General features: G+C 38.3%; 1 protein-coding gene across 31 annotated transcripts in view; it reads right to left on the bottom strand.

Annotated features, from left to right (window-relative positions):
• Positions 1-24,718, bottom strand: part of TSGA10 (testis specific 10) — a 121,916-nt gene that overhangs the window by 95,758 nt on the left and 1,440 nt on the right. For 15 of the 31 annotated variants that reach the window (XR_011425904.1, XM_070235028.1, XM_070235044.1 and 12 more), the window contains exons 2-3: positions 17,355-17,483; positions 230-445 (exon numbers count right to left, since the gene is read on the bottom strand). Coding sequence is in view for 4 of the 31 variants with exons in the window: in XM_023618571.2 (XP_023474339.1) it covers positions 230-445; positions 17,355-17,483 (345 nt within the window). In the remaining 27 variants the exon portion in view is untranslated. Of the gene's footprint in view, positions 1-229; positions 446-875; positions 1,012-17,354; positions 17,484-20,122; positions 20,196-24,718 lie in introns of all 31 variants that reach the window. The other 16 variants (XM_023618577.2, XM_070235045.1, XM_070235039.1 and 13 more) reach the window with 3 other exon arrangements.

Below are 24,718 nucleotides of genomic sequence, written 5' to 3'. Positions count from 1 at the left end.
CAGTTTTTACCATGACTCCGTATTTCTTAGGAAATTTTTTGAGCAAAAATTTTTAGAAAAAACACAATGTGAGATACAATATAATTTAATCCTTAAAATAGACATTTAAAATATAATATCTAAAAAGTTTTCAAATGATATAAATTAGAATATCACTTTTCCACTGCATTTTATAATTACATGATGTTTAAAGCAGAATTAAAATCCTGATCAGTGGTAAATCTAGTACCTTTGCTTCTTCAAGTTCCTTGTTGGCGGTATCCACCACAAAATTTTTCTCTTCTTCTAGTTGCTCTGCTAGTTGGTCAATTTTAATCAATTCTTTACAAAGATGCTCATTGTGGCTGGTTAAATCGTCTACTTGACTGCTTACCACCTCCTTACTATCCAAGAGTTTCCTAACATATTCTTCCAAGCCATGATTTGTCTGTTTGAGATCTTCAATCTGTTATAAAAGAAAATAACCACGTTAAAACATTTACTTAGCTTCCCTCTGAGAACAACTAGGTGAGTGGAATCAGGAAGGGAAGTTTGCTTCCCTGGCAAGAAGACTTAACTACATATCTTTTTTTATTTTTTTAATTTTGTACCATATATTACCCATCTGAAAAAATATATTAAATGAAAATTTAAAGGTTTATAGCTACATCTTTCAAGACAATTTACAGTTTAATAAAAAATTATTATTGATTTTAACCAAACTATTAGAAAAATGGCAAAATTTTTACATCTGTAAAAAGAACCAGTCTTGAAATTATTTAATTTTAATAATTAATACCATCAATTAAGCGTTCTTCAGGATTAAATTTCTAAATATTGTTACCAAAATATGTTAACTCTTTAGAAAGGTCCTTTTGAACATATCAATAACTTACTTGACTAAGCTAAATACCAAATCAATCAAGTATTTGCTGACTAATGTGGAGGACCACAGCTTTCCTTCCCAGCCCACTATCAAACCATCAACAGGTGAAGAAAAGGGCCTTTTCTATCACGAAGGTATCCAAATGCCTTTAAAGGAAAAAAAATATATTAGATCCATTGAACAATGATTATGTCAGGAACTATGTGAAATTCCAAAGATACAAAGATAACTTAGGTACCTACCCTCAGAGAATTTGTTTACTTGAGAAAATACAAATACAACATGTTAAGTGCTGTAACAGAAATACCTATGAGATAAAATGGTGGCACAAAGGTCCTTTTCCATAGCATTTTTCTTTCATTGTGTATGTAACAAACATTTATTGAGCACCTACTGTACTCAAGGCACTGTGTTGCCTTGATGTGGAAGATGTAAAAAGAAGAAAAAAAAGTCTCGGTCTTACGGAACATCTAAAATTGCTAAATCCCTCATCTAACGTTATTCTTAGTTCTAAGTGTATTCTTGCTCTGACCTTACTCTTTTCAAATAATTATAGAGATGGCTCTTTCCAAACCACCAAAATCCATAAAGTTTTCTTTAAAATACAAACTTTATCTATAATTTGTCACTATATAAGGAAATATCCTAAAAGTCATGAATTATTTAGCTAAATAGGCTGCAATGACATTTATTATACTCAAAAAATAGAAGCCAAGAAGCACAACAAAAGCCATTATTTTAAATCCAACTGTTCCTTTGGCATTTTCTAAGGCATGCTAACTTTTGAGATTTAGAGGTAAAAAGTATAAATTATCAAATCCAGAAAACAAGAGAAACTTTGAAGAGTTTAAAAAAAAACAAAAAGGGAAACTGTAAATGTACATATTTCCTTAGTTGAGTCTTTTACTACAACTGGCCTGAATTTTAGCAATACCTCCTACTCTCTTCTCTTTTGGCCTTCTCCCATATACAGCTAAAAATTTTTTGAAAATGAAAATTTGAGATAACTCCTGTAACCATATGGCGCTCCATCACACTGAGAATAAGATGAGAAGATGCCATTTGAGATCCAAGCCCTACTGACCTGTCCAGCCTAACTTTCCACCATCCCCAATATATACCTAAGCTCCAGAAACACTATAAGAAACAATCTCATGAAACTCATTTTAAAACCTCTACTAGGGAAGTTATTGAAAATGTTATATACTATGTCACAGAACCCTCTTTACAAGAATCCTCAGGGAAAACTTTGCTCAGGAATCAATTTCAGGAAAACATATACTTCTTTTGGATACCTGGTTTATTCTTACTCTGTTGACTGTGACGTATTTAACTAAAATGTCCTTTTTGCCTTTGTCTCCAGGAATTTTAAAGCCAATCTGCAGCCCACCTCTAGCAACTAGCACAGAAACTCTGCACAAAGATTTCCTGTCTGTTTGCTAGTCTCATCCCATGCTTTCACTAAGTTTCTTTATTTTTCCCTAATCTTAGTATCTAAGATTTCATTACTCGTATTTTTTTTTAACTATAGGATGTGGGATAACCAAACATAAACCTCATCCATCTATGTCTTTTTGTCTTTGTTCACAGCTTCTACAGTGCCACATTTCTGAGCAACAAGAACACACTATAAATGTTTGACAACCTTTCACTGCACCAGGACAGCTTAAATGCTTCTCCTCTCTGTGCTCCCATAAAGCCTCTTATATAAATTTATATACAAATCTTGTATAGATTTAACTTGTATATTTATATATAAATCTTATGTACATTTATCTTAGTATTTTATAAGATGCATTATAATCATTTGTTTACTTCCCTATCTCTTCCACTAAATTCTAAGTAACTTAAGAGACTGTGTCTCTAGTTTCTGTATCAACATACCTCTCATTTCTGTATCATTTATTATACGATCTAGCATATAATGCTCAAATTATTGTTAAATGGAATAAATAAAACAAATAAAATAAAAACAGATACTCTGACATCAAGCCCTACTTTTACTCAATTACACAATTACTTTAGAAGATGCAGTTTAGTAGTAGAAAGAACGTGGGCTTCGGTAGACAGGTTCAAATCCTGTTGCAGTTCTTTACCAATTACTTAATCTTGGCAATTTACTACATTTTCTTGATCCTAAGAGATGCATTTGACTTCAGAAAAAATAAATGGAAGCCTCTTGAGTCTCATATGTTAAATGGAGAGAATACCCATAATTTGCAGGATTGTAGTTAGAAAAGTTCAAGTAAAATTTCTGACAGATAATAGGTAATCAAAAAGCTTTTTTTTTAAAAAAAAAAAAACTTTTTATTTTGAAATAACTAAAGAGTCACAGGAAGTTGCAAACGTAGTACAGATAAGGCTTATGTGACCTTAACTCAGTTTCCCCCAATAGCTGCATCATAAATATAGTAGAATATCAAACCCTGAGAATAGACATTGGCACAATGTGTGCACACTGTTCTATTCCATTTTATCACATGTAGATTGCTAACTATCACCTCAACAAGATACAAAATGATTCTATCACCACAAAGATTGCCCTCCTTTTAGCACTTTATAGTCATATCCTCTCCCTCCCCATCTTTAACTCTTAGCAATCATTAATCTGTATAATTTTGTCATTTCAAGAATGTTATATAGGGGGCTGGCCCGGTGACGCAGCGGTTAAGTTGACACGTTTTGCGTCTCGGCGGCCCGGGGTTTGCCAGTTCAGATCCCGGGTGCAGACATGGAACCACATGGCAAAAAGCCATGCTGTGGTAGGCCTCCCACGTATAAAGGAGAGGAAGATGGGCATGGACGTTAGCTCAGGGCCAGTCTTCCTCAGCAAAAAGAGGAGGCGTGGCAGTAGTTAGCTCAGGGATAATCTTCCTCAAAAAAAAATAATGTTATATTAAAAAATCATGTGATGGGGGCCGGCCCTGTGGCCGAGTGGTTAAGTTCGCACGCTCTGCTGCAGGCGGCCCAGTGTTTCGTTGGTTCGAATCCTGGGCACGGACATGGCACTGCTCGTCGAGCAACGCTGAGGTGGTGTCCCACATGCCACAACTAGAAGGACCCACAACTAAGAACATACAACTACGTACCGGGGGGCTTTGGGGAGAAAAAGGAAAAAATAAAATCTTTAAAAAAAAAAAGTGATAAACATCACAGTATGTGATGTTTTGACATTGGCTTTTTCACTCAGCACAATGCCCTTGAAATCTGTCCAAGTTGACACGTGGATCAATAGCTCATTCTGGGGCCGTCCCCGTGGCCGAGTGATTGGGTTCACACACTCCGCTTTGGCGGACTGGGTTTCACCAGTTCGGATCCTGAGCACGGACATGGCACCGCTTGTCAGGCCACGTTGAGGTGGCGTTCCATATGCCACAACTAGAAGGACCCACAACTAAAATATACAACTATGTACTGGGGGGATTTGGGGAGAAAAAAGCAGAAAAAAATAGTTAATTCCTTTTTATTGCTGAGTAATATTCCATGGTATGGATTACCACAATTTGTTTACTCATTCACCAATTAAAAGAAATTTTAGTTGTTTTCAGTTTTTGGCTATAACAAATAAAGCTGCTATGAAAACACATTCATGTTTTTGAGTGGATACAAGTTTTCATTTCCCTGGAATAAATGCCCAGGAGCGCAACTGCTGGGTTGTATGGTAATATATGTTTAGTTTTATAAGAACTACACTACTTTTCAGAGTTGCTGTACCATTTCCCAATCCCACCAGGAATGCATGAGTGATCCAATTTCTCATCGTTGCCAGCATTTGGTATTGTCATTACTTTTGATTTTAGCTGTTCTTATAGGTGTGCGTTGTTATTTCATCATGGCCTTAATTTGCATTTTCCTGATGTTTAGAAAGAATGAACACCTTTTTATGAGCTTGTCAACCATATAGCCTTCTGTGAAATAGCTCTTAATGTCTTTTGCTCATTTTCCAATTAGATTGTTTTTTACTGTTGAATTTTGAGAGTTCTTCATGTTCTAAACATTATTCCTATGGCAGAAACATGGTTTATAGCTTGTCTTTTCATCCCATTAATAGGGTCTTTCATAGAGTGAAAGACTTAAATTTTGATGAAGTCCAAATTATCAACTTTTTCTTTTATGAATCATACTTTTGGTGTGATGTCTAAGAACGCTTCACCAAGCCCAAGGTCTTGAAGATTTTCCCCTACGCTACCTCTAAAAGTTTCAGACATTTTACATTTAAATCTATGATCCATTTTGTGTTAATTTTTGTATATGGTGTGAGGTTTAGGTCTAGGCTCACTTTTTTCCCTAAAAGATATCCAAATGCTCCAGCACCATTGATTGAAAAGACTGTTTTTCAACTCCATCAGACTGCATTTGCACCTCTGTCAAAAATCATTTGGTTGTACTTAAGTAAGGCGATTTCTGGATTCTCTATTCTGCATCATTGATCTTACCAATACCATACAGTCTTGATTACTGTAGCTATATATTATGTTTTGAAATCAAGGAGAATGACTCTTTCCACTTTATTACTCTTTTTTAAAATTGTTTTTGCTTGGAATAGCATTAAACCTGTATATCGATTGGAGAGAATTGACATCTTTACTATGTTGAGGCTCCCAATCCATGAACATGATATGTCTCTCCATTTGTTTAGATCGTCTTTGATTTCCTTAATTAGCCTTTTGTAATTTTCAGAATACAAGTTCATACTTATTTTGTTAGATTTACATCTGAGAATTCCACTTTCTATTTAAGTAATTGTAAATTGTACTGCACTTTTAATTTTGATTTTCACATGTTAATTGCTAAGATACATAAACACAATATGTTTGCCTTGTATTCTGAAGTTGCTGAACTCATTTATTATTTCTAGTTTCTGTATTGTAGATTTTATGAGATTTTCTAGGTAGAAGATCATGTCATCTGCAAACAGGGACAGTTTTATTTCTTCCTTTCAGGTCTGTATGCCTTTCAACCTTTCAACATAGCCAAATTGCTATATTTGAAGTGTATTTCTTGTAGACAACTTAAAGCTAGGTTTTTTAAATCCACTCTGCCAGTTTCTGTCTTTTAATTGATGTATTTAGACTATATATATTTAATGTAATTACTTTCATGTTAAGATTCAAGTGTGACTTTTTTTTGTTTTCTGTTGTTTTTCCTGCCTTCCTGTGGGTTAGTTGAGATTTTTTAGAAATCCACTTTAATGTACCTATAGTGTTTTGAGTATATCTCTTGGCATAGCTTTTCAGTGGTTGCTCTAGGTGTTATATTATATATTCACAACTTATCACAGCCTACATTTTACCAGTTCAAGCAAAGTGAAGAAACCTTACCTCCCTTTAGGTCCCTTTACCCTCCTCTATTAATAAAATAATTGTCTTAAATGTTGCCTCTCCCTGCATTGAGAACTACATTTGACAAACATAATTTAGAATCCCCCACCCCTAAAGAGGAAATTCTATTGCATTTACTCCTATTTTTGCTCCACGTGTTATTCTTCCTTCCTTCCTATTCTTCCAAGATTCTCTCTTTCATCATTAGTTAGATATTCCTTTAGCTATTCTTTTAGGGTAGCTCCACTGGCAACCAGTTCTCTTAGTTTCTTAGTTTTCTTCATCTGAGAATGTCTTGATTCCCCTTCATTTCTGAAGGATACTTTCATTGGATACAGAATACTGGGTTGAGAGGTCTCTTCTTCTAGCACTTGAAAAATGTGTCACTTCCTTCTGACCTCCAAGTTTTCAGATCTGCTGTCATATGAACTGGTGGTCACCTATAGGTAATAAATTGTTTCTCTGGTTTCTTTCAGGATCTTTTTTTTTTTTTTTGTCTTTAGTTTTCACAAGTTTGAATATGAAATATTGTTGTGTGGATTTCTTTGGGAGACTCCTGGTAGGTGTTCACTCACCTTTAATCTGTCTTATGACTTTTGACAAATTTGAGGAATATTTAGCTATTACTTCTTTGAATACTTTTTCAGCCCCACCTTCTCTTAGCTCTCCTTCTGGGACTCCAATGATCCAAATGTTAGATGTTTTGTCATAGTCTCACCTGTCCCTGAGCCTCTGTTCACATTTTTTCAATCAATTTTCTCTCTGTTGTTCAAATTAGGTAATTTCTACTTTTCTATTCTCATGTTCACTGATTCATTCCTCTCTCCTCTCCATTCTGTTGTTCGAGAACATTGAGTTTATTTCAGTTACTGTATTTTCTTAATTTTTTTTATTGTGGTAAAATATACGTATCATAAAACTTACCATTCTAATCACTTTTAAGTGTACAGTTTGGTGGTATTAAATACATTCACAATGTTGCACAATCATCCCATATCCATTTCCAGAACTTTTTAATCATCCCAAACAGAAACTCTGTCCCCATTAAATAAATCTCTATGAATTTGCCTATTCTACGTACCTCATATAAGTGGAATCATACATTTGTACTTCTGTGCCTGGTTTATTTCACTTGCCATAATGTTTTCAAGGCTCACCCATGTTGTAGCCTTGTATCAGAATTTCATTCTTTTTTTTTTTTTTTTTTAATGTTATGATAGATTACAACCTTGTGAGATTTCAGTTGCACATTTTTGTTAGTCATGTTGTGGGTACACCACTTCCCCCTTTGTGCCCTCCCCCCACCCCCCCTTTTCCCTGGTAACCACCGATCAGATCTCCTTATCAATATACTAACTTCCACCTATGAGTGGAGTCATATAGAGTTCGTCTTTCTCTGACTGGCTTATTTCGCTTAACATAATACCCTCGAGGTCCATCCACGTTGTTGTGAATGGGCCAATTTTGTCTTTTTTTATGGCTGAGTAGTATTCCATTGTGTATATATACCACATCTTCTTTATCCAATCATCAGTTTCTGGGCATGTAGGCTGGTTCCACGTCTTGGCTATTGTAAATAATGCTGTGATGAACATAGGGGTGCAACGGACTCTTGAGATTTCTGATATCAGGTTCTTAGGATAGATACCCAGTAATGGGATGGCTGGGTCATAGGGTATTTCTATTTTTAACTTTTTGAGAAATCTCCATACTGTTTTCCATAGTGGCTGTACCAGTTTGCATTCCCACCAACAGTGTATGAGGGTTCCTTTTTCTCCACATCCTCTCCAACATTTGTCACTCTTGGTTTTGGATGTTTTGCCAATCTAACGGGTGTAAGGTGATATCTTAGTGTAGTTTTGATTTGCATTTCCCTGATGATTAGCGATGATGAACATCTTTACATGTGTCTATTGGCCATATTCATATCTTCTTTTGAGAAATGTCTGTTCATGTCCTCTGCCCATTTTTTGATCGGGTTGTTTGTTTTTTTGTTGCTAATCAGTGTGAGTTCTTTCTATATTATGGAGATTAACCCTTTGTCGGATAAGTGGCATGTAAATATTTTTTCCCAATTAGTGGGCTGTTTTCTTGCTTCAATCCTGTTTTCCCTTGCCTTGAAGAAGCTCTTTAGTCTGAGGAAGTCCCATAGGTTTATTCTTTCTATTGTTTCCCTCAACTGAGGAGTTATAGTGTCCAAAAAGATTCTTTTGAAACTGATGTCAAAGAGTGTACTGCCTATATTCTCTTCCAAAAGACTTATTGTCTCAGGCCTGATCTTTAGGTCTTTGATCCATTTTGAGTTTATTTTGGTGTGTGGTGAAAAAGAATGGTCACTTTTCAATCTTTTGCATGTGGCTGTCCAGTTTTCCCAGCACCATTTGTTGAAGAGACTTTCTTTTCTCCATTGTAGGCCCTCTGCTCCTTTGTCGAAGATGAGCTGTCCATAGATGTGTGGTTTTATCTCTGGGCTTTCAATTTTGTTCCATTGATCTGTGGACCTGTTTTTGTACCAGTACCATGCTGTTTTGATCACTGTAGCTTTGTAGTATGTTTTGAAATCGGGGATTGTGATTCCGCCGGCTTTGTTTTTGCTCAGGATTGCTTTAGCAATTCGCGGTCTTTTGTTGCCCCATATGAATTTTAGGATTGTTTGTTCAATTTCTGTGAAGAATGTTCTTGGGATTCTGATTGGGATAGCATTGAATCTGTATATTGCTTTAGGTAGTATGGACATTTTAACTATGTTTATTCTTCCAATCCATGTGTAAGGAATGTCTTTCCATCTCTTTATGTCATCGTCAATTTCTTTCAAGAAAGTCTTGTAGTTTTCATTGTATAGATCCTTCACTTCCTTGGTTACGTTTATCCCAAGGTATTTTATTCTTTTCGTTGCGATTGTGAATGGGATTGAGTTCTTGAGTTCCTTTTCTGTTAGTTCATTGTTAGTGTATAGAAATGCTACTGATTTATGCACGTTAATTTTATACCCTGCTACTTTGCTGTAGTTGTTGATTATTTCTAATAGTTTTTCTATGGATTCTTTGGGGTTTTCTATATATAAGATCATGTCGGCTGCAAACAGCGAGAGTTTTACTTCTTCGTTACCTATTTGGATTCCTTTTATTTCTTTTTCCTGCTGAATTGCTCTGGCCAGCACCTCCAGTACTATGTTGAATAGGAGTGGTGAAAGTGGGCACCCTTGTCTTGTTCCTGTCCTCAGAGGGATGGCTTTCAGTTTTTGTCCATTGAGTATGATGTTGGCTGTGGGTCTATCATATATGGTCTTTATTATGTTGAGGTACTTTCCTTCTATACCCATTTTATTGAGGGTTTTTATCATAAATGGGTGTTGGATCTTGCCGAATGCTTTCTCTGCATCTATTGAGATGATCATGCGGTTTTTGTTTTTCATTTTGTTGATGTAGTGTATCACGTTGATTGACTTGCGGATGTTGAACCATCCCTGTGTCCCTGGTATAAATCCCACTTGATCATGGTGTATAATCTTTTTGATGTATTGCTGTATTCGGTTTGCCAGAATTTTGTTGAGGATTTTTGCATCTATGTTCATCAGTGATATCGGCCTGTAGTTCTCCTTCTTTGTGTTGTCCTTGTCAGGTTTGGGGATCAGAGTGATGTTGGCTTCATAGAATGTGTTAGGGAGTTCTCCATCTTTCTCAATTTTCTGGAACAGTTTGAGGAGAATAGGTATTAAGTCTTCTTTGAATGTTTGGTAGAATTCTCCAGAGAAGCCGTCTGGTCCTGGACTCTTATTTTTGGGGAGGTTTTTCATTACCGTTTCTATTTCCTTACTTGTGATTGGCCTATTCAGATTCTCCATTTCTTCCTGATTCAGTTTGGGGAGATTGTAGGAGTCTAGGAATTTGTCCATTTCTTCCAGGTTGTTCAATTTGTTGGCATACAGTTTTTCATAGTATTCTCTTATGATCTCTTGTATTTCATTGGTATCTGTTGTGATTTCTCCTCTGTCATTCCTAATTTTATCAATTTGCGATTTCTCTCTTCTTTTCTTGGTGAGTCTGGCTAGGGGTTTGTCAATTTTGTTAATTCTTTCGAAGAACCAACTCTTTGTTTCATTGATCCTTTCTATTGTCTTTTTTGTTTCAATATCGTTTATTTCTGCTCTTATTTTTATTATTTCCCTCCTTCTACTGACTCTGGGCTTTGTTTGTTCTTCTTTTTCTAGTTCTGTTAGGTGTCGTTTGAGGTTGCTTATGTGAGCTTTTTCTTGTTTAGTGAGGTGAGCCTGTATTGCGATGAATTTCCCTCTTAGGACTGCTTTTGCTGCATCCCAAATGATTTGGTATGTCGTGTTCTCATTTTCATTGGTCTCCAGATAATATTTGATTTCTTCTTTAATTTCTTCAATGATCCATTGTTTGTTGAGAAGCGTGTTGTTTAGTCTCCACATTTTTGCACCTTTCTCTGCTTTTTTCTTGTAGTTGATTTCTAGTTTAATAGCATTATGATCAGAAAAGATGCTTGATATTATTTCAACTCTCTTGTATTTATTGATGTTTGCTTTGTTTCCCAAAATATGGTCAATCCTTGAGAATGTTCCATGTGCACTTGAGAAGAATGTGTAACCTGCTGTTTTTGGATGAAGTGTCCTATATATATCTATTAAGTGCATCTGGTCTAATTTTTCATTTAATTCTATTATTTCCTTGTTGATTTTCTGTCTGGATGTTCTGTCCATTGGTGTTAATGGTGTGTTGAGGTCCCCTACTATTATTGTATTGTTGTTGATGTCTTCTTTTAGTTCTATTAAGAGTTGCTTTACAAATTTTGGTGCTCCTGTGTTGGGTGCGTATATATTTATAAGTGTTATGTCTTCTTGGTGGAGAGTCCCTTTTATCATTATATACTGTCCCTCTTTATCTTTCTTTATCTGTTTTGCTTTGAAATCTACCTTGTCTGATATTAGTATAGCGACACCTGCTTTCTTTTGTTCATTATTAGCTTGGAGTATTGTTCTCCATCCCTTCACTCTGAGCCTGTGTTTGTCTTTGGGGCTGAGGAGTGTTTCCTGGAGGCAGCATATTGTTGGATCTTGTTCTTTGATCCATCCTGCCACTCTGTGTCTTTTGATTGAGGAGTTCAATCCATTTACATTTAGAGTGATTATTGAGATGTGGGGGCCTACCACTACCATTTTGTGTCTTGTTTTCTGGTTTTCTTCAATTTCCTTTGTTTCTCGTCCCATGGTTTAATCTGTTCTGATGTAGAGCTGCTACTCTCTGTTGTTGTCCGTCTACTTATCTCCTCTGCTCTTGGTTTTGTAGCCCCTTTCCTTTTTTGGATTTTTCAGGAATGAGGGTTTTCCTGAGGATTTCCTGTAGAGGAGGTTTTGTGGCAATGAACTCCCTTAATTTTTGTTTATCTGGGAAAGTTTTTATTTCTCCATCGTATTTGAAGGATATTTTCGCTGGGTAGAGAATTCTCGGCTGTAGATTTTTGTCCTTCAGATTTTTGAATATATCATTCCACTCTCTTCTAGCCTGTAAAGTTTCTGCTGAGAAATCTGCTGATAGCCTGATGGGGGTTCCTTTGTAGGTTAGTTTCTTTTGCCTGGCTGTCCTTAGTATTTTCTCCTTGTCATTGACTTTTGCTAGCTTCACTACTATATGCCGTGGAGTTGGTCTTCTTGCATTGATAAAGTTTGGAGATCTACTGGCTTCTGTCACCTGAAGATCCATCTCTCTCACCAGATTTGGGAAGTTCTCAGCCATTATTTCTTTGAATAGGCTTTCTGCCCCTTTCTCCTTCTCTTCTCCCTCTGGTATACCTATAATCCTTACGTTGCATCTCCTAATTGTGTCTGATAATTCTCGGAGAGTTTCTTCATTTCTTTTTAGTCTTGCTTCTCTCTCCTCCTCTGCCTGCAGCAATTCTATCTTGCCATCTTCCAAATTGCTAATTCTTTCCTCCATATTATCGGCCCTACTGTTTAGAGCATCTAGATTTTTCTTAATCTCCTCTATTGTGTTCTTCATTTCCAATATTTCTGTTTGGTTCTTCTTTATCGTATCAACCTCTTTTGTGACATAGCTCCTGAACTCGTTGAGCTGTCGGTCAGAATTCTCTCTTAACTCATTGAGTATTTTAATGATGGCTGTTTTGAAGTCATCATCATTTAGGTTATAGATCTCATTTTCTTTGGGATTGTTTTCTGTGTATTTGTTATTTTCTTTCTGTTCTGGAGATTTAATGTATTTTTTCATATTGCTTGATGTTGTTGATTTGTGCCTCCGCATGGAGATAGAGTTTAGTTGCTCCTTTCACTTGTTTCAGCTGCTGCGGTGGGGGAGCAGCTGTTTATACTGCACCAACCAGGAACCCTGTCCACAGTTGCTAACTGGGTCTGGGCCCCTCCTCGTAGCCACAGTGGTCCTTTGGATTCCCTCCTCTGCCGTGGGGGCCGTCACAGGGGGGGCTTCAGGCTGCTGGTGCCTACTGTTGTGGCCCACCTAGATGTGCTCCCTCCTTGGGGTCTGCAACGGTGTTATGGGCTTTTCCAGCGGCCAGGGGTGGGATCACTTATATTTGTCGCTCCGTTGCTGTCGGCACCCACAAAATCTCACTTGTCCTCTATGGGTCACAGGAGAGCTATTGGCATCTTCTACAGTCTGTGGTTAGTTCACCTAGCTATGCTGCTTTTGCCCTGGGGTCTTCCAGCCTTGTGGCTGGCGGCTGGGTGCCTTCTACTGGTGCTGTGCAGAGGCTTTCCCTAAGGCTGCTGTGAGCCTGTAGGGTTTCCCCCTAGGCTACGGAGCTGGGTCTCTGGAACTCCCCCCAGCCCCAGTCCTCTCCAAGATCTCCAGCTATCCCTAGTCCCAGGGGTGGGCAATGGCAGCTGGGGGTTGCCCCGCCCTCTGGGATTCTCTCTGGGACTCTCCCGGAGCCGTGAATGCTGGGAGTGGCCCCTCTGCTAATGGCAGACAGAGAGTTTTGTCTGCTGCCTGGGCGGAACTCTGGAGCTTCCCCTCCGGGTCGCAGAGCCAGCCTTTAAAACTTCCCCCAGCCCCAGCCCTCTCCGAGATCTCCGGCACTCCCTAGTCCCACGGGGCGGGCAACGGCAGCTGGGGGTCGCCCCGCCCTCTGGGATTCTCTCCGGGGCTTTCCCGGAGTTGAGTGCTGGGCGTGGTCCCTTTGCTAATGGAAGACAGAGAGTTTTGTCTGCTGCCCGGGCAGAATTCTGTAACGTCCCCTCCGGGGCGCAGAGCGGGCCTATGGAACTTCCCCCAGCCCCAGTCCTCTCTGAGATCTCCGGCAATCCCTACTCCCACGGGGCGGGCAACGGCAGCTGGGGGTCGCCCCGCCCTCTGGGATTCTCTCCGGGATTTTCCCGGAGCCGTGAATGCTGGGCGTGGCACCTCTGCTAATGGCAGACAGAGTGTTTTGTCTGCTGCCCGGGCGGAACTCCAGCGCTTCCCCTCCGGGTCGCAGAGCCGGCCTTTGAAACTTCCCCCAGCCCCAGTCCTCTCCGAGATCTCCGGCAATCCCTAGTCCCACTGGGCGGGCAACGGCAGCTGGGGGTCGCCCCGCCCTCTGGGATTCTCTCTGGGCCTCTCCCGGAGCTGTGAATGCTGGGCATGGCCCCTCTGCTAATGGCAGACAGAGAGTTTTGTCTGCTGCCCAGGCGGAACTCCGGAGCTTCCCCTCCGGGTCGCAGAGCCGGCCTTTGAAACTTCCCCCAGCCCCAGTCCTCTCCGAGATCTCCGGCAATCCCTACTCCCACGGGGCGGGCAACGGCAGCTGGGAGACCTCCGTACCCTCAGCGACTCTCTCAGGGACGCTCCAGGCGCCGCGAACACCAGGCGGGGTCTCCCCGCCAGTGGCGGGGAGAGACTCTCCCCATAGGCTCAGGTGTGCAACTCCAAAGTTTCCCTCTGCGTTTAGGAGTAATTGCGGGGGGTTTAGGTAGGGTTCTGGTCACCTGTTTCCACCGTCGCTCCTCTGTTGTGTGCTCGCTCCTGCCCTAGATGTGTGTAGATCCTCTGGGGGCGTCTGTTGGAAGAAAGCCGCTTGCGGGTACTAGGCTGCTCGGTCGGGGTCGGAGAGTTTTCACCTATTTCCACATCCTCCCGGAGGAAAGTCCATCCGCCTTCCGATGCATAGTCGCGTGGGTATCTCAGACGTCCTGAGATGCTGTCTGGATATCCTTTGTCAAGCGATAAGTGTCCAAATAATTGTAGACTCGAAGGGGGAGAGACAAAGAGGACTACTCACGGCGCCATCTTGGATCTTCTCCTTCATTCTTTTTTAAGCCTGAATAATATTCCACTGCATGTACATACCACATTTTGTCTATACATTCATCTGTTGATGGACATCTGGGTTGTTTTCACCTTTTGGCTATTATGAATAATGCTGCTATGAACACTGGTGCACAAGCATCTATTTCAGTCCTTGCTTTTAATCTTTTGGGAATATACCTAGGGTTGGAAAAGCTGGATCACATGGTAATTCTATACTTAACTTTTTGATGAACTGCCAAACTTTTTTCCACCACGGCTGCACCATTTTACATTCCCACTAGCAATGCACAAGCACTCCAGTTTTTCCACATCCTCACCAACACTTGTTATTTGTTTTTTGGATAACAGGTATCCTAACGGGTGTGAAGTGATATATCTCATTGTGGTTTTGATTTGTATTTCCTTAACAGTTGATAATGCTGAGTATCTTTTCATGTGCTTACTGGCTATTTATATATCTTCTTTGGAGAAACATCTATTCGAATCCTTTGCCCATTTTTGAATTGAGTTGTTTTGTTTTGTTGTTGTTGAGATGTAGGAGTTCTTTACATATTCTGGATATTAATCCCTTATCAGATATATGATTTGGAAATATTTTCTCCCATGCATTTTTTCAATAGACTTTGTTTTTTTAGAGCAGTTTTAGGTTTACAGAAAAATCAATCAGGAAGTATACATACCCTGCCTCCCCCACACAGTTCCCCCTGTTATTTACATCTTATATTAATGTGGTACATTTGTTACAACTAATGAACCAATATTGATGTATTAGTACTAACTGAAGTCCATAGTTTACATTAGAGTCCACTCTTTGGATTGTAGATTCTAGAGCTTTGACAAATGTATAATGACATGTATCCATCATTACTGTATCATACAGAATCTTTCACTGCCCTAAAAATTCCCTGTGCTCCATTCACGCCTCCCTCCAAATCCCTTGCAACCTGTGAACTTTCTAATGTCTCTATGTTTTGTCTTTTCCAGGAGGTCATATACTTGGAATCAGAGAGTATGTAACCTTTTCAGATTGGCTTTTTTCACCTAGAAAAAATGCTTTCAAGGTTCTTTCAAGTCTTTTTGTGGCTTGACAGTGCATTTCTTTTTATCAATGAATAATATTCCATTGTATGGATGTACCACAGTTTGCTTATCCATTCACCTACTGAAGAATATCTTGGTTGCTTCTAAAATTTACATCTGGTTCTTCTTTATACCTTTTATTTCTTTGCTGAGATTTTCTATTTTTTTGGTTCAAGCATGCTCAAAATTGTTTATTGAAACGTTTATATGATGGCTGATTTAAAATCTTTGTCAGATAGCTGTACTATCTGATTTATCTCAGTGTTGGTGTCTCTTGATTGTCCTTTCTCATTGTAGTTGAGATGTTCCTGATTGGGATGAAGAGTGATTTTTTAAATTAAGACCTGGTATTCTAAGACTTTGGCTCTTGTGTTTTAGTAGGCTTCTTGTGACACTGCTCCAACTAGAAAAGGGGGACATTGTCGTTACTGCTAGGTAGGAGTGGAAGTCCAATTTCTCCACTAGGGCTTCATTGACACCTGGGGAGGATGGGGCTACTTGTTATTGCTGGGCAGGGATGGGGGTTCAGGCTCCCCAATAGGCCTCTGCTGATACCACCACAGCTAAGAAGAACAGACGTGCCTCATTACTGCTCCCACGTGTCCTCCACTGCCACTGTGGGTAGGTGGACTTGTTACTGCCGGGGGGTGGTAAATGTCATGACTCTACAATAGGTCTCCTCAGACACCACCCCAGCAAGGAGGAAAGGGGGCACCTCTTACTACCAGGTGGGAGTGGATGTCTAGGCTCCCCATGTGGTCTCTGCTGACACTATCGGGGTGAGTACTTCCTTACTCCCTCGTGGGCACAAAAGTCTTGGTTTCCCACTCAGCCTTCTTCCATGATACCACCTTGCTGGGATGGGGAGTTTGGAGGAGCGGCGGACATGAGGCGCAATTGGGGCTCCTTGTTACAGCAGTAAGGGTGGAAGTCTAGGCTCTTTACTCAGCCTTTGCTGGCAGGAACGGGGCTATAGTTTCTTTCATGGTATTTGCTTAGAGCAGGTAGTTATTGCCTAAAAGTCTCAGTCTTGCTAGGCTGCCCCTTTCCTAGTCCTTTGCCTAGAGAGGGATGGCTTTTTTGAGACCTCTTTTTGTCTGCACCTATTGTTTCTGGGTGCCAGTTTTCCCAGCACTCTGTCTGGAATATATGGAGCAAAAAAGAAAATCTGGGAACTCACTAATGTGTCATTCATTGTGTGCTGAGGCCCCTACCTAGTCTTCCTTCATCTTCCTACCTTTTATAGTGCTCTTATATTTATTTTATACATAATGTTCAGGGTTTTTAGCTGCACTTAGTAGGAGAAGTAGGGAAAAGTAAGTCTACTTCATCTTCCTAGGAGAGGAAGTTTCTTTCAATAGCCTTTCTTAACAGCTATACTACATGTCAGGTACCAGTGATACAATACTGAACTTGAAGTTCAGAGAAACTGGATTCAAATCTTAGCTAACTTGAGAATTCAGAGAAATCCTGGTTCTGCCACTCATTAATCAAATATCATACTTCTTTAACCTCTTGGTACCTAAGCTTCCATGTCTGTAAAATGGAAATAACATTACTATTTCACAAGATTGGGATGATTGAGTAAGACTACATACTTGAAAGGAACTGATACAACACTTGGCACATGGTTTGCACTCACTGACCTGGAATCTATGTGCATCAAAATGGTTAGATAAAAATGGAATGATTTTAAACCCATAAAATTTAAATGAGCACAGAACTACTATTTACTCTGCATCTTCTTGTTTTAAAATATCCCCATCCCAAATTAATTCAGAGAAATATGTAAATTAATGTAACCTGTAATTTCAGTGTAGAGATGAATCTATCTTGATTTCTCACTTCTTGTTCTAGCTGGAGAGTATTCTGGTATTTTTCAGCTTCAGAAACTGGAGCCCCTAGACCAAAATCATGTTCTTTGGTGGTAACCTAGCGGAAAGAAAGGGAATAATATAGAGACATTCAGTTTAATACAACTTTGTGATTTTTCACATCAATAAATTTTAAAAATTAACAACATTCTTAGATACATTTTCCATTGTTTTTAACCTTGTCCCACCAGCTAAAAGGATTTCATCAAGGTTTACTTTCTTAAAAATTTATGCTATAAAACTTTTTCTGTGTCTTCCAAATACAAAACTATAATATTACACATGCTTTTCAAAAAACACATACCCTAACTTATCCCCTTGATAATTACAGTTCTAAGGAATATGGGTCAGCAGGAAATTAAGTAGACTACTTCTAGGCCCATGTTATCCAATATAGTAGTCACTAGCTACCTGTTTATCAAGGTTTGTTAGGGCCGGCCTGGTGGTGTAGTGGTTAAGTTTGCGTGCTCTGCTTCAGTGGCCTGGGATTTATGGGTTTAGATCCTGGGTGTGAATCTACACACTGTTCATCAGGCCATGCTGTGGTGGTGTCTCATATACAAAGTGGAGGAAGTTTGTCACAGATATTAGCTCAGGGCCAATCTCCCTCACCAAAAAAAAAAAAAAAAGTTTGTTACCCATATCACAAAGAGCTAACTTCCCTAATATATAAATAATTCCTATAAATAAAAAAGGAAAAGGAATACGCTAATAGAAATATTGGCCAAAAATATGGCTATTTCACAAAAATGGTTTTTAAATAGATTTAAAGATATTCAATCTCACTTCAGAAGGATACAGATTAAAACAACACTGAGATACCATTTTTTAACCACCACATTGGCAAAGATCAAAAAGTTGGATATATAACTTAGCATTCTTATACATCACCAGTGGCAGCATAAATCAGTACAATATTTACAGAGAACAATTGTGCAAAATCTATCAACACTACAAATGCACACATCTTCTGTAAAAATAATTCCATTTCCAGGAATTTTTCCTACATATATATTTGCACATGTGCAAAATAACAAAAGTTAAAGATTTTCCACTTAAGCATACTATATACATACCACACTGCACTGTGCTCTTTTACTTGACAATGTATCTTAGAAATTGTGTAATTTAGGGAAATTATTTGTTCTTTCCCTGAATCAAGGCTGCCATTATGTTAAAGAAGAGAGAATTTGCTACAAGCCTCCTAAATCTCTCCTGCCAACACAGCTGCTGTTCTCCAAAATCTAGTGCTCAGTAAACTATAGGATTAGGATCCCCCGGTCACCGACCTTGTATTACACCCTGTGCAATCTAGCACATGGCAGTCCGACAGATTTATTTTCCTTTTTCCCTTTCCCTAAACGAGACACAAATCTGCTTTTCTGTTCTTCATTCCAGCAGTTAGTGGCTTACCTGGAATTTCAGTACTAGCTCTCACAGAGTATTTCTAATTATGCACCATTTAGGCCTTTATGGCTTAGGCCAAAATCCTAACTACCATTTCTTATATATAGTCTGTTTAAAAATGTGTTCCTAGTTATAAACATTTGATTTAGAATAACAGAATCAAATGATTCCTCACTACAGCAGTACTTTTCAAATTTCAGTGAACATACGAATTGGAAATCTTGTTAAAATGAAGAGTCTTATTCATAGTAGGCCTGAAATACTGCATTTATAAAAAGCTGCTCAGTGATCCCTACTTGGCTAGTACAGAGACTACACCTTGAATAGCAAGGATCTATTTAACTAAAGTCTAAACCTGCCTAGCATTTATAGTTCTTTACAATTCGGTCCCTTTCCACTTCTCCAAACTAATCTCTTACTTGACACCCCTAAGAACCCCTCTATTAAAGACAAACTATTGTATACCTTCTTCATACATACGCTCAGAAACATATTATCTTTTGCTCATGAGCCTTCCCTTCACCTTTTCTCCCTTTAACTAAAGACACTTCTAAGGCTCAGCTTGAATTTCACCTGCTCTAGGAGATTTTCTCTGTCTTCTCCATCGAATAGTGATCACTTCTTCATTGAGACTGCTGTATACATTGGTTATAGAACAATTTATGTAGCTATTCATTTTTTTCTGGATGTCTTCCTTACACAGTTATTAAAATCTTAAAAATAAGCAATGTCCTAGAGCTCTCTGTATTCCTACCAACCTGCACAGAGTTCTTTGTATAATAGGAAGATGTCAATAAAAATTTGTAGAGGTTGATAATGAAGCAGTGTACTAAAGCAGATAAAACTGAACTTTTTTTCTTCTCTTTGGTAAACTGAACAGTCAAGTGAGGATCCTATAAATTACCTATCAGGCTAGTCTAGAAATTAAAAGTAGGAAGAGGTCAAGAGTTCACCTGACAATTGTGACCAATCATATCAGGGTTGCTACTTCCCCTGCACTAGCTTTGAAGGCAATAAAAAAGGAGAGAAATCAGCATATCTGAAAGTTCCATGCCTGGCTTGCCAGTTTCCCCAGCCTCAGGCCACCTGAATATCTTCCCCATTCATATAATCTCTAAATGGAACTTTGAATGAAACTTATGTTCCTGTACAGATCTCAGAATGCAAGTAAAGGGACTTTGCAAGCAGCAAATTGTTATCATAAACAACCCAAGCTAGAATCACAATCATTCTCAACTGGGAAGCAACATAGCATAGTGGTTAGGAGCATATTCTTTAGCATCAGACTACCTATGTGCTAGCTCTGACACTTCTTAGCTGCATGATCATCGGCAAGTTACTTCTCTGGCCATGGCTTCCTCATCTGTAAAACAGGGATGATAACAGAACTGCCTCATAAAGTTTTTATGAGGATTAAATGAGTTAATATATGTGAAGCACTTAGAATAGTACCTGGCAACAAGAAGTGCTATGTATGTTGTTATTATTTACAATTACTATTATGAATAATTCCTCCCACTTACTCAACTTACCTAATTGGACATCAAATCCTACTGACCTTTACACTAAAATCTCTCTAAAATATATTTCTTCCACCCTACTATCACTGTTTTGGTTCATACTATCAGACTGTAATAGTCACATTTATTCATTTATCAAACAAGTTTATAAACAGCTAGAATAAGGATGAACCAAAATTAGATTCTGAGAATAGAAAGAGGGAAAACAAATAAAAACCTACAATTTCAACCCTCAATGAATCTAGGGAAGTCCAGAACAAATAAATCAGAAATTACAGTACAGCACGATTAGTGCCACATCAGAGGAATGCACATGTATGTCACAAGAAAAGGACTACAAAAAGGTATTTCTGACTTCTACTTCCCCCAAAAAGACTTAGGGTATATTTTTCATCCCCAAAAAACTATGAACATACCCCTACTGGAGCCCTTAACATGTTATATTATGTTTATTGGATGTCCCCAGCCATTCCAACTTTAACATATCTAAAACATGTTAAACACGTTAATCCCTGCCTCCACATGTTCCTTCCCAGTCTTTGCCATGTGAAATGGGACCATCATTTGCACAGTGCCCAATGTCAAAAACCAAGGAGTTGTCTGTGTTTCCTCCTTCCCTGACCCCTATCAAATCCATCAAAAAGCCCTGTTGGTTATACCTCCAAAATATATCCCAAATCCATCCTCTTGTCTACATTTTCATTACCACTTCCATGGTTCAAGTTACCATCATCTCCCCACATGGATTATTGCAACAGTTTCCTAACTGGTCTTTCTGCTTCTACTGTTGCTCCCTACAACCTATTTTCCAAACTGAAATCAAAATAACCACTGTAAAATAATGAGATGCTACTCAAAAACACTCCAATGGCTTCCCACTACAATTAGAATAAAATCCAAACTTTTTAAGGTCCTACATGATTCGGTCCCTGTCTTCACTTCCCTAAATAGACATAGTACTTTCTTCTTTGTGCACCCACCAGCTTTATTGCTTTTCTTTCTGTTCCTCTGCTGAGTCAATTACATTCCAACTCGAGGCCTCTGCCCCTGCTTTTCAGGTTGGGAACACTCTCCCCCAGCCCTTCGCATGGCTGGCTCCTTCTTACCCTCAGCTCTTTGGCTCAAATGTCAGACAGTCTTCCGTGACCTCTTAACTTAAAGTAGCCTCTCTCCTAGTCAATCTCTCATCAGGTTTTTTGCTCTTAACACACTTGTATCATGTTTTTCTTCACTTGTTTATGGTCTGTCTCCCCCTACTAGATTGCAAGCTCCAAGAGGATCTAGACTCTTGTCTAGTCACTGTTATATGCAGAATGCCCAGAAAAGTGCCCAGCACAAAGTTGGTACTCTATAAAACATTTTCAAAATGATGAATTTTGATGATTTGAACAAAGTAGTTTCAATGGTAGGGATGGGGTTTGAGGAAGAAGAATAAATGAATGAGTAGTAAAGAAGAGAAAATAGAAAATGTAGACTTCTTTTAAGAAGCACGATTGTGAGAAGAGAGATAGGGTGAAAGTTGGAAGAAGACCAAGGTTGTTGAAGGGTCATTACAAGAAACACTTGTTTCTTAATTCTCTTTACATCAATGACCTCTTTCAGAATTCAACAAAAGCCTTGGGTCTTCTCCTCAGGAAAATACAAATACATACAAAACCTCACAAACAATTTCAGGGAGTTCAAGAACTCTCTAAAGTTCTTGTACTCCAGATTAAGAAGCCCTACAGTATAAACACAAAGAAGATTCCTGATATGGGTTAACTAATAACTAATTGACTAATTAAAGAAAGGTCTAATAAAGAAAGGCCACTGAGCTAATGAGAGGAAATCCAGGTAAAGGGTATGCACTGTCCTCTGAGACAAAGAAGAGAAAAGTAAGGTCAGGTGAAGATTTAGATATGAAGGGGTAGAAATGTGAAGAAGTTCCTGCTTGGTAAAATTTTAATTTTTCAGTGAAATAGGAGGTAAGATCACGTGCTAAAAAGCTTCATTAGTGTTGAGTGAAATATCAGGCATATACTACGTTCTCAACAAATATCTACTGAATATTTTGATAGAATAATTGAAAATACTGGAGTACTTTATATGAGATTCTGAAATCTGGTTCCACAAAAGGTCTCTTTGTTTTCTTTTTATAAAATTGTCTCCAAAAGTTTAGACTGACAGACACTGCAGCAGGAAGGAATAGCCTCACTAGCAGAAGAATGTAGAAAATTACACAAAATTTTATGAATAACTGAGATAGAGGTTTTTGTATTTATAGTAAAAATAAGTGAATAAATGATTTAGGGGTTCACTTCAAACAAAACAGTAAAGCCATAATGTATAACCTTTCTTATGAAAAAGAAATAATCTCTCCAGTCATTCCATCTGAACCCAAGCTCCTCACTTCTCTTCAATCCAGCCTAGACTGTAAAGAAGTAACTTATCTTTTTAAAGGAGCATAAAACAATGGCCTTAGCAAGGGAAACAAAAGAAAAAATAAACAAATGGGACTACATCAGACTAAAAAGCTTCTGCACAGCAAAGGAAACCATCAACAAAACCAAAAGACAACCCACCAACTGGGAGACGATATTTGCAAATCATATATTCTACAAGTGGTTAATTTCCAAAACATATAAAGAATCCATACAACTCAACAACAACAAAAATAAACAATCTGATAAAAAAATAAGCAGAGGATATGAACAGATATTTTTCCAAAGAAGATATTCTGATGGCTAACAGACACATGCAAAGATATTCCACATCAATAATTATTAGGGAAATGCAAATCAAAACCACGATGAGATATCACCTCACACTCATCAGAATAGCTATAATTAATAAAACAAGAAATAAGTGTTGGAGAGGTTGCGGAGGAAAGGGAACCCTCATACACTGCTGGTGGGAATGCAAACTGGTACAGCCACTATGAAAAACAGTATGGAGATTTCTCAAAAAATTAAAAATAGGAATGCCATATTATCCAGCTACTCCACTATTGGGTATTTATCCAAAGAACATGAAATCAATAATTCAAAAAGATATATGCACCCCTATGTTCATCACAGCATTATTCACAATAGCCAAGATGTGGAAGCCACCCAAGTGCCCATCAATGGATGAATGGATAAAGAAGATGCAGTATATATATATACACACACACAGACACACACACACACACACACACAATAGAATACTACTCAGCCATAAAAAAGACAAAATTGTGCCATTTGCAACACGGATAGATCTTGAGGGTATTATGCTGAGCAAAATAAGTCAGACAGAGAAAGACAGATACTATATGATTTCTCTCACATGTGGAAGATAAACAAACACATAGATAAGCAGAACAGATTAGCGGTTACCAGAGGAGAAGGAGGTTAGGGGAGGGCAAAGAGGGTAAAGAGGCACATATGCATGGTGACGGATAAAAACTGGACTGTTGGTGGTAAACATGATGCAGTCTATATAGAAACAAATAAAGGATGTACACCTGAAATTTACACAATGTTGTAAGCCAATATGACCTCAATAAAATGATAAACAAAAAAACAAAAATCCAATGGCCTTAGGAGAGGTATCATTTATCAAGACATCTTGGAAATATGAGAAGTTAAATAGATATTTTCAAGAGGCTTTTCTAAACTAAAAGAGTTTAGTACTATATAAACTTGTTAACAGCATAATTAAGACAAATAGAATCACCTTACTAACTAGCTCACTTCAAAAGATTATCATGGGGTACATGTATAAGAAAGTTCACAGGAGTGTTGTTCCTATTTACCAAAAACTGTAATAACTTTAATGTCCATCAACAGTTGAGTAGATAAATTGTGGTATACTCGTATAATGTGCAACACTAGACAACAAACTAACTACAAGCAACAAAAGGATAAATCTTAAAAACATAACATTGAATAAAAGAAGCAAAATGCAAAAGAATAAGTAGTACAACTCCATTTATAAAAAGTTCAAAACTAAGCCAGACTAGAATATCCGCGTTTACATACAAAGATAGTGAACCAGCAAGAAAGTGGCTATCAGAGAAGTCAGAACAGTGGCTACATCTGGAGAGAAAGGGCATGTAACTGCAAAAGGGAATGCAAAGTAACACCTGCTCTAACTGCCTCTGTATATGGAGTACTCTAAAAGCAAATTATCCTAAGACAAACTGATCTAAGCAACTGAAAAAGACAGAAAGAGAGCCCAGAGGATCTCTACATCTGATTACATGTTGGGCAATAATCAGTGATTTTCTTCAGCAGGTAAACAAAATAAGATATATTCTGGAAGCTGCCATTAAATAATGTCAAAGCTTACTGTTTAAAATAAATATTTCGTTAATGTACCTTCCTAGTTATTTCCTACTAATTAAGAC

This window comes from Equus caballus, chromosome 15 (genome assembly GCF_041296265.1).
Source record: "Equus caballus isolate H_3958 breed thoroughbred chromosome 15, TB-T2T, whole genome shotgun sequence".
NCBI lineage: Eukaryota > Metazoa > Chordata > Mammalia > Perissodactyla > Equidae > Equus > Equus caballus.
The sequence above is the reverse complement of the archived record's forward strand: the minus strand, read 5'-3'. Positions and strand labels throughout refer to the sequence as shown.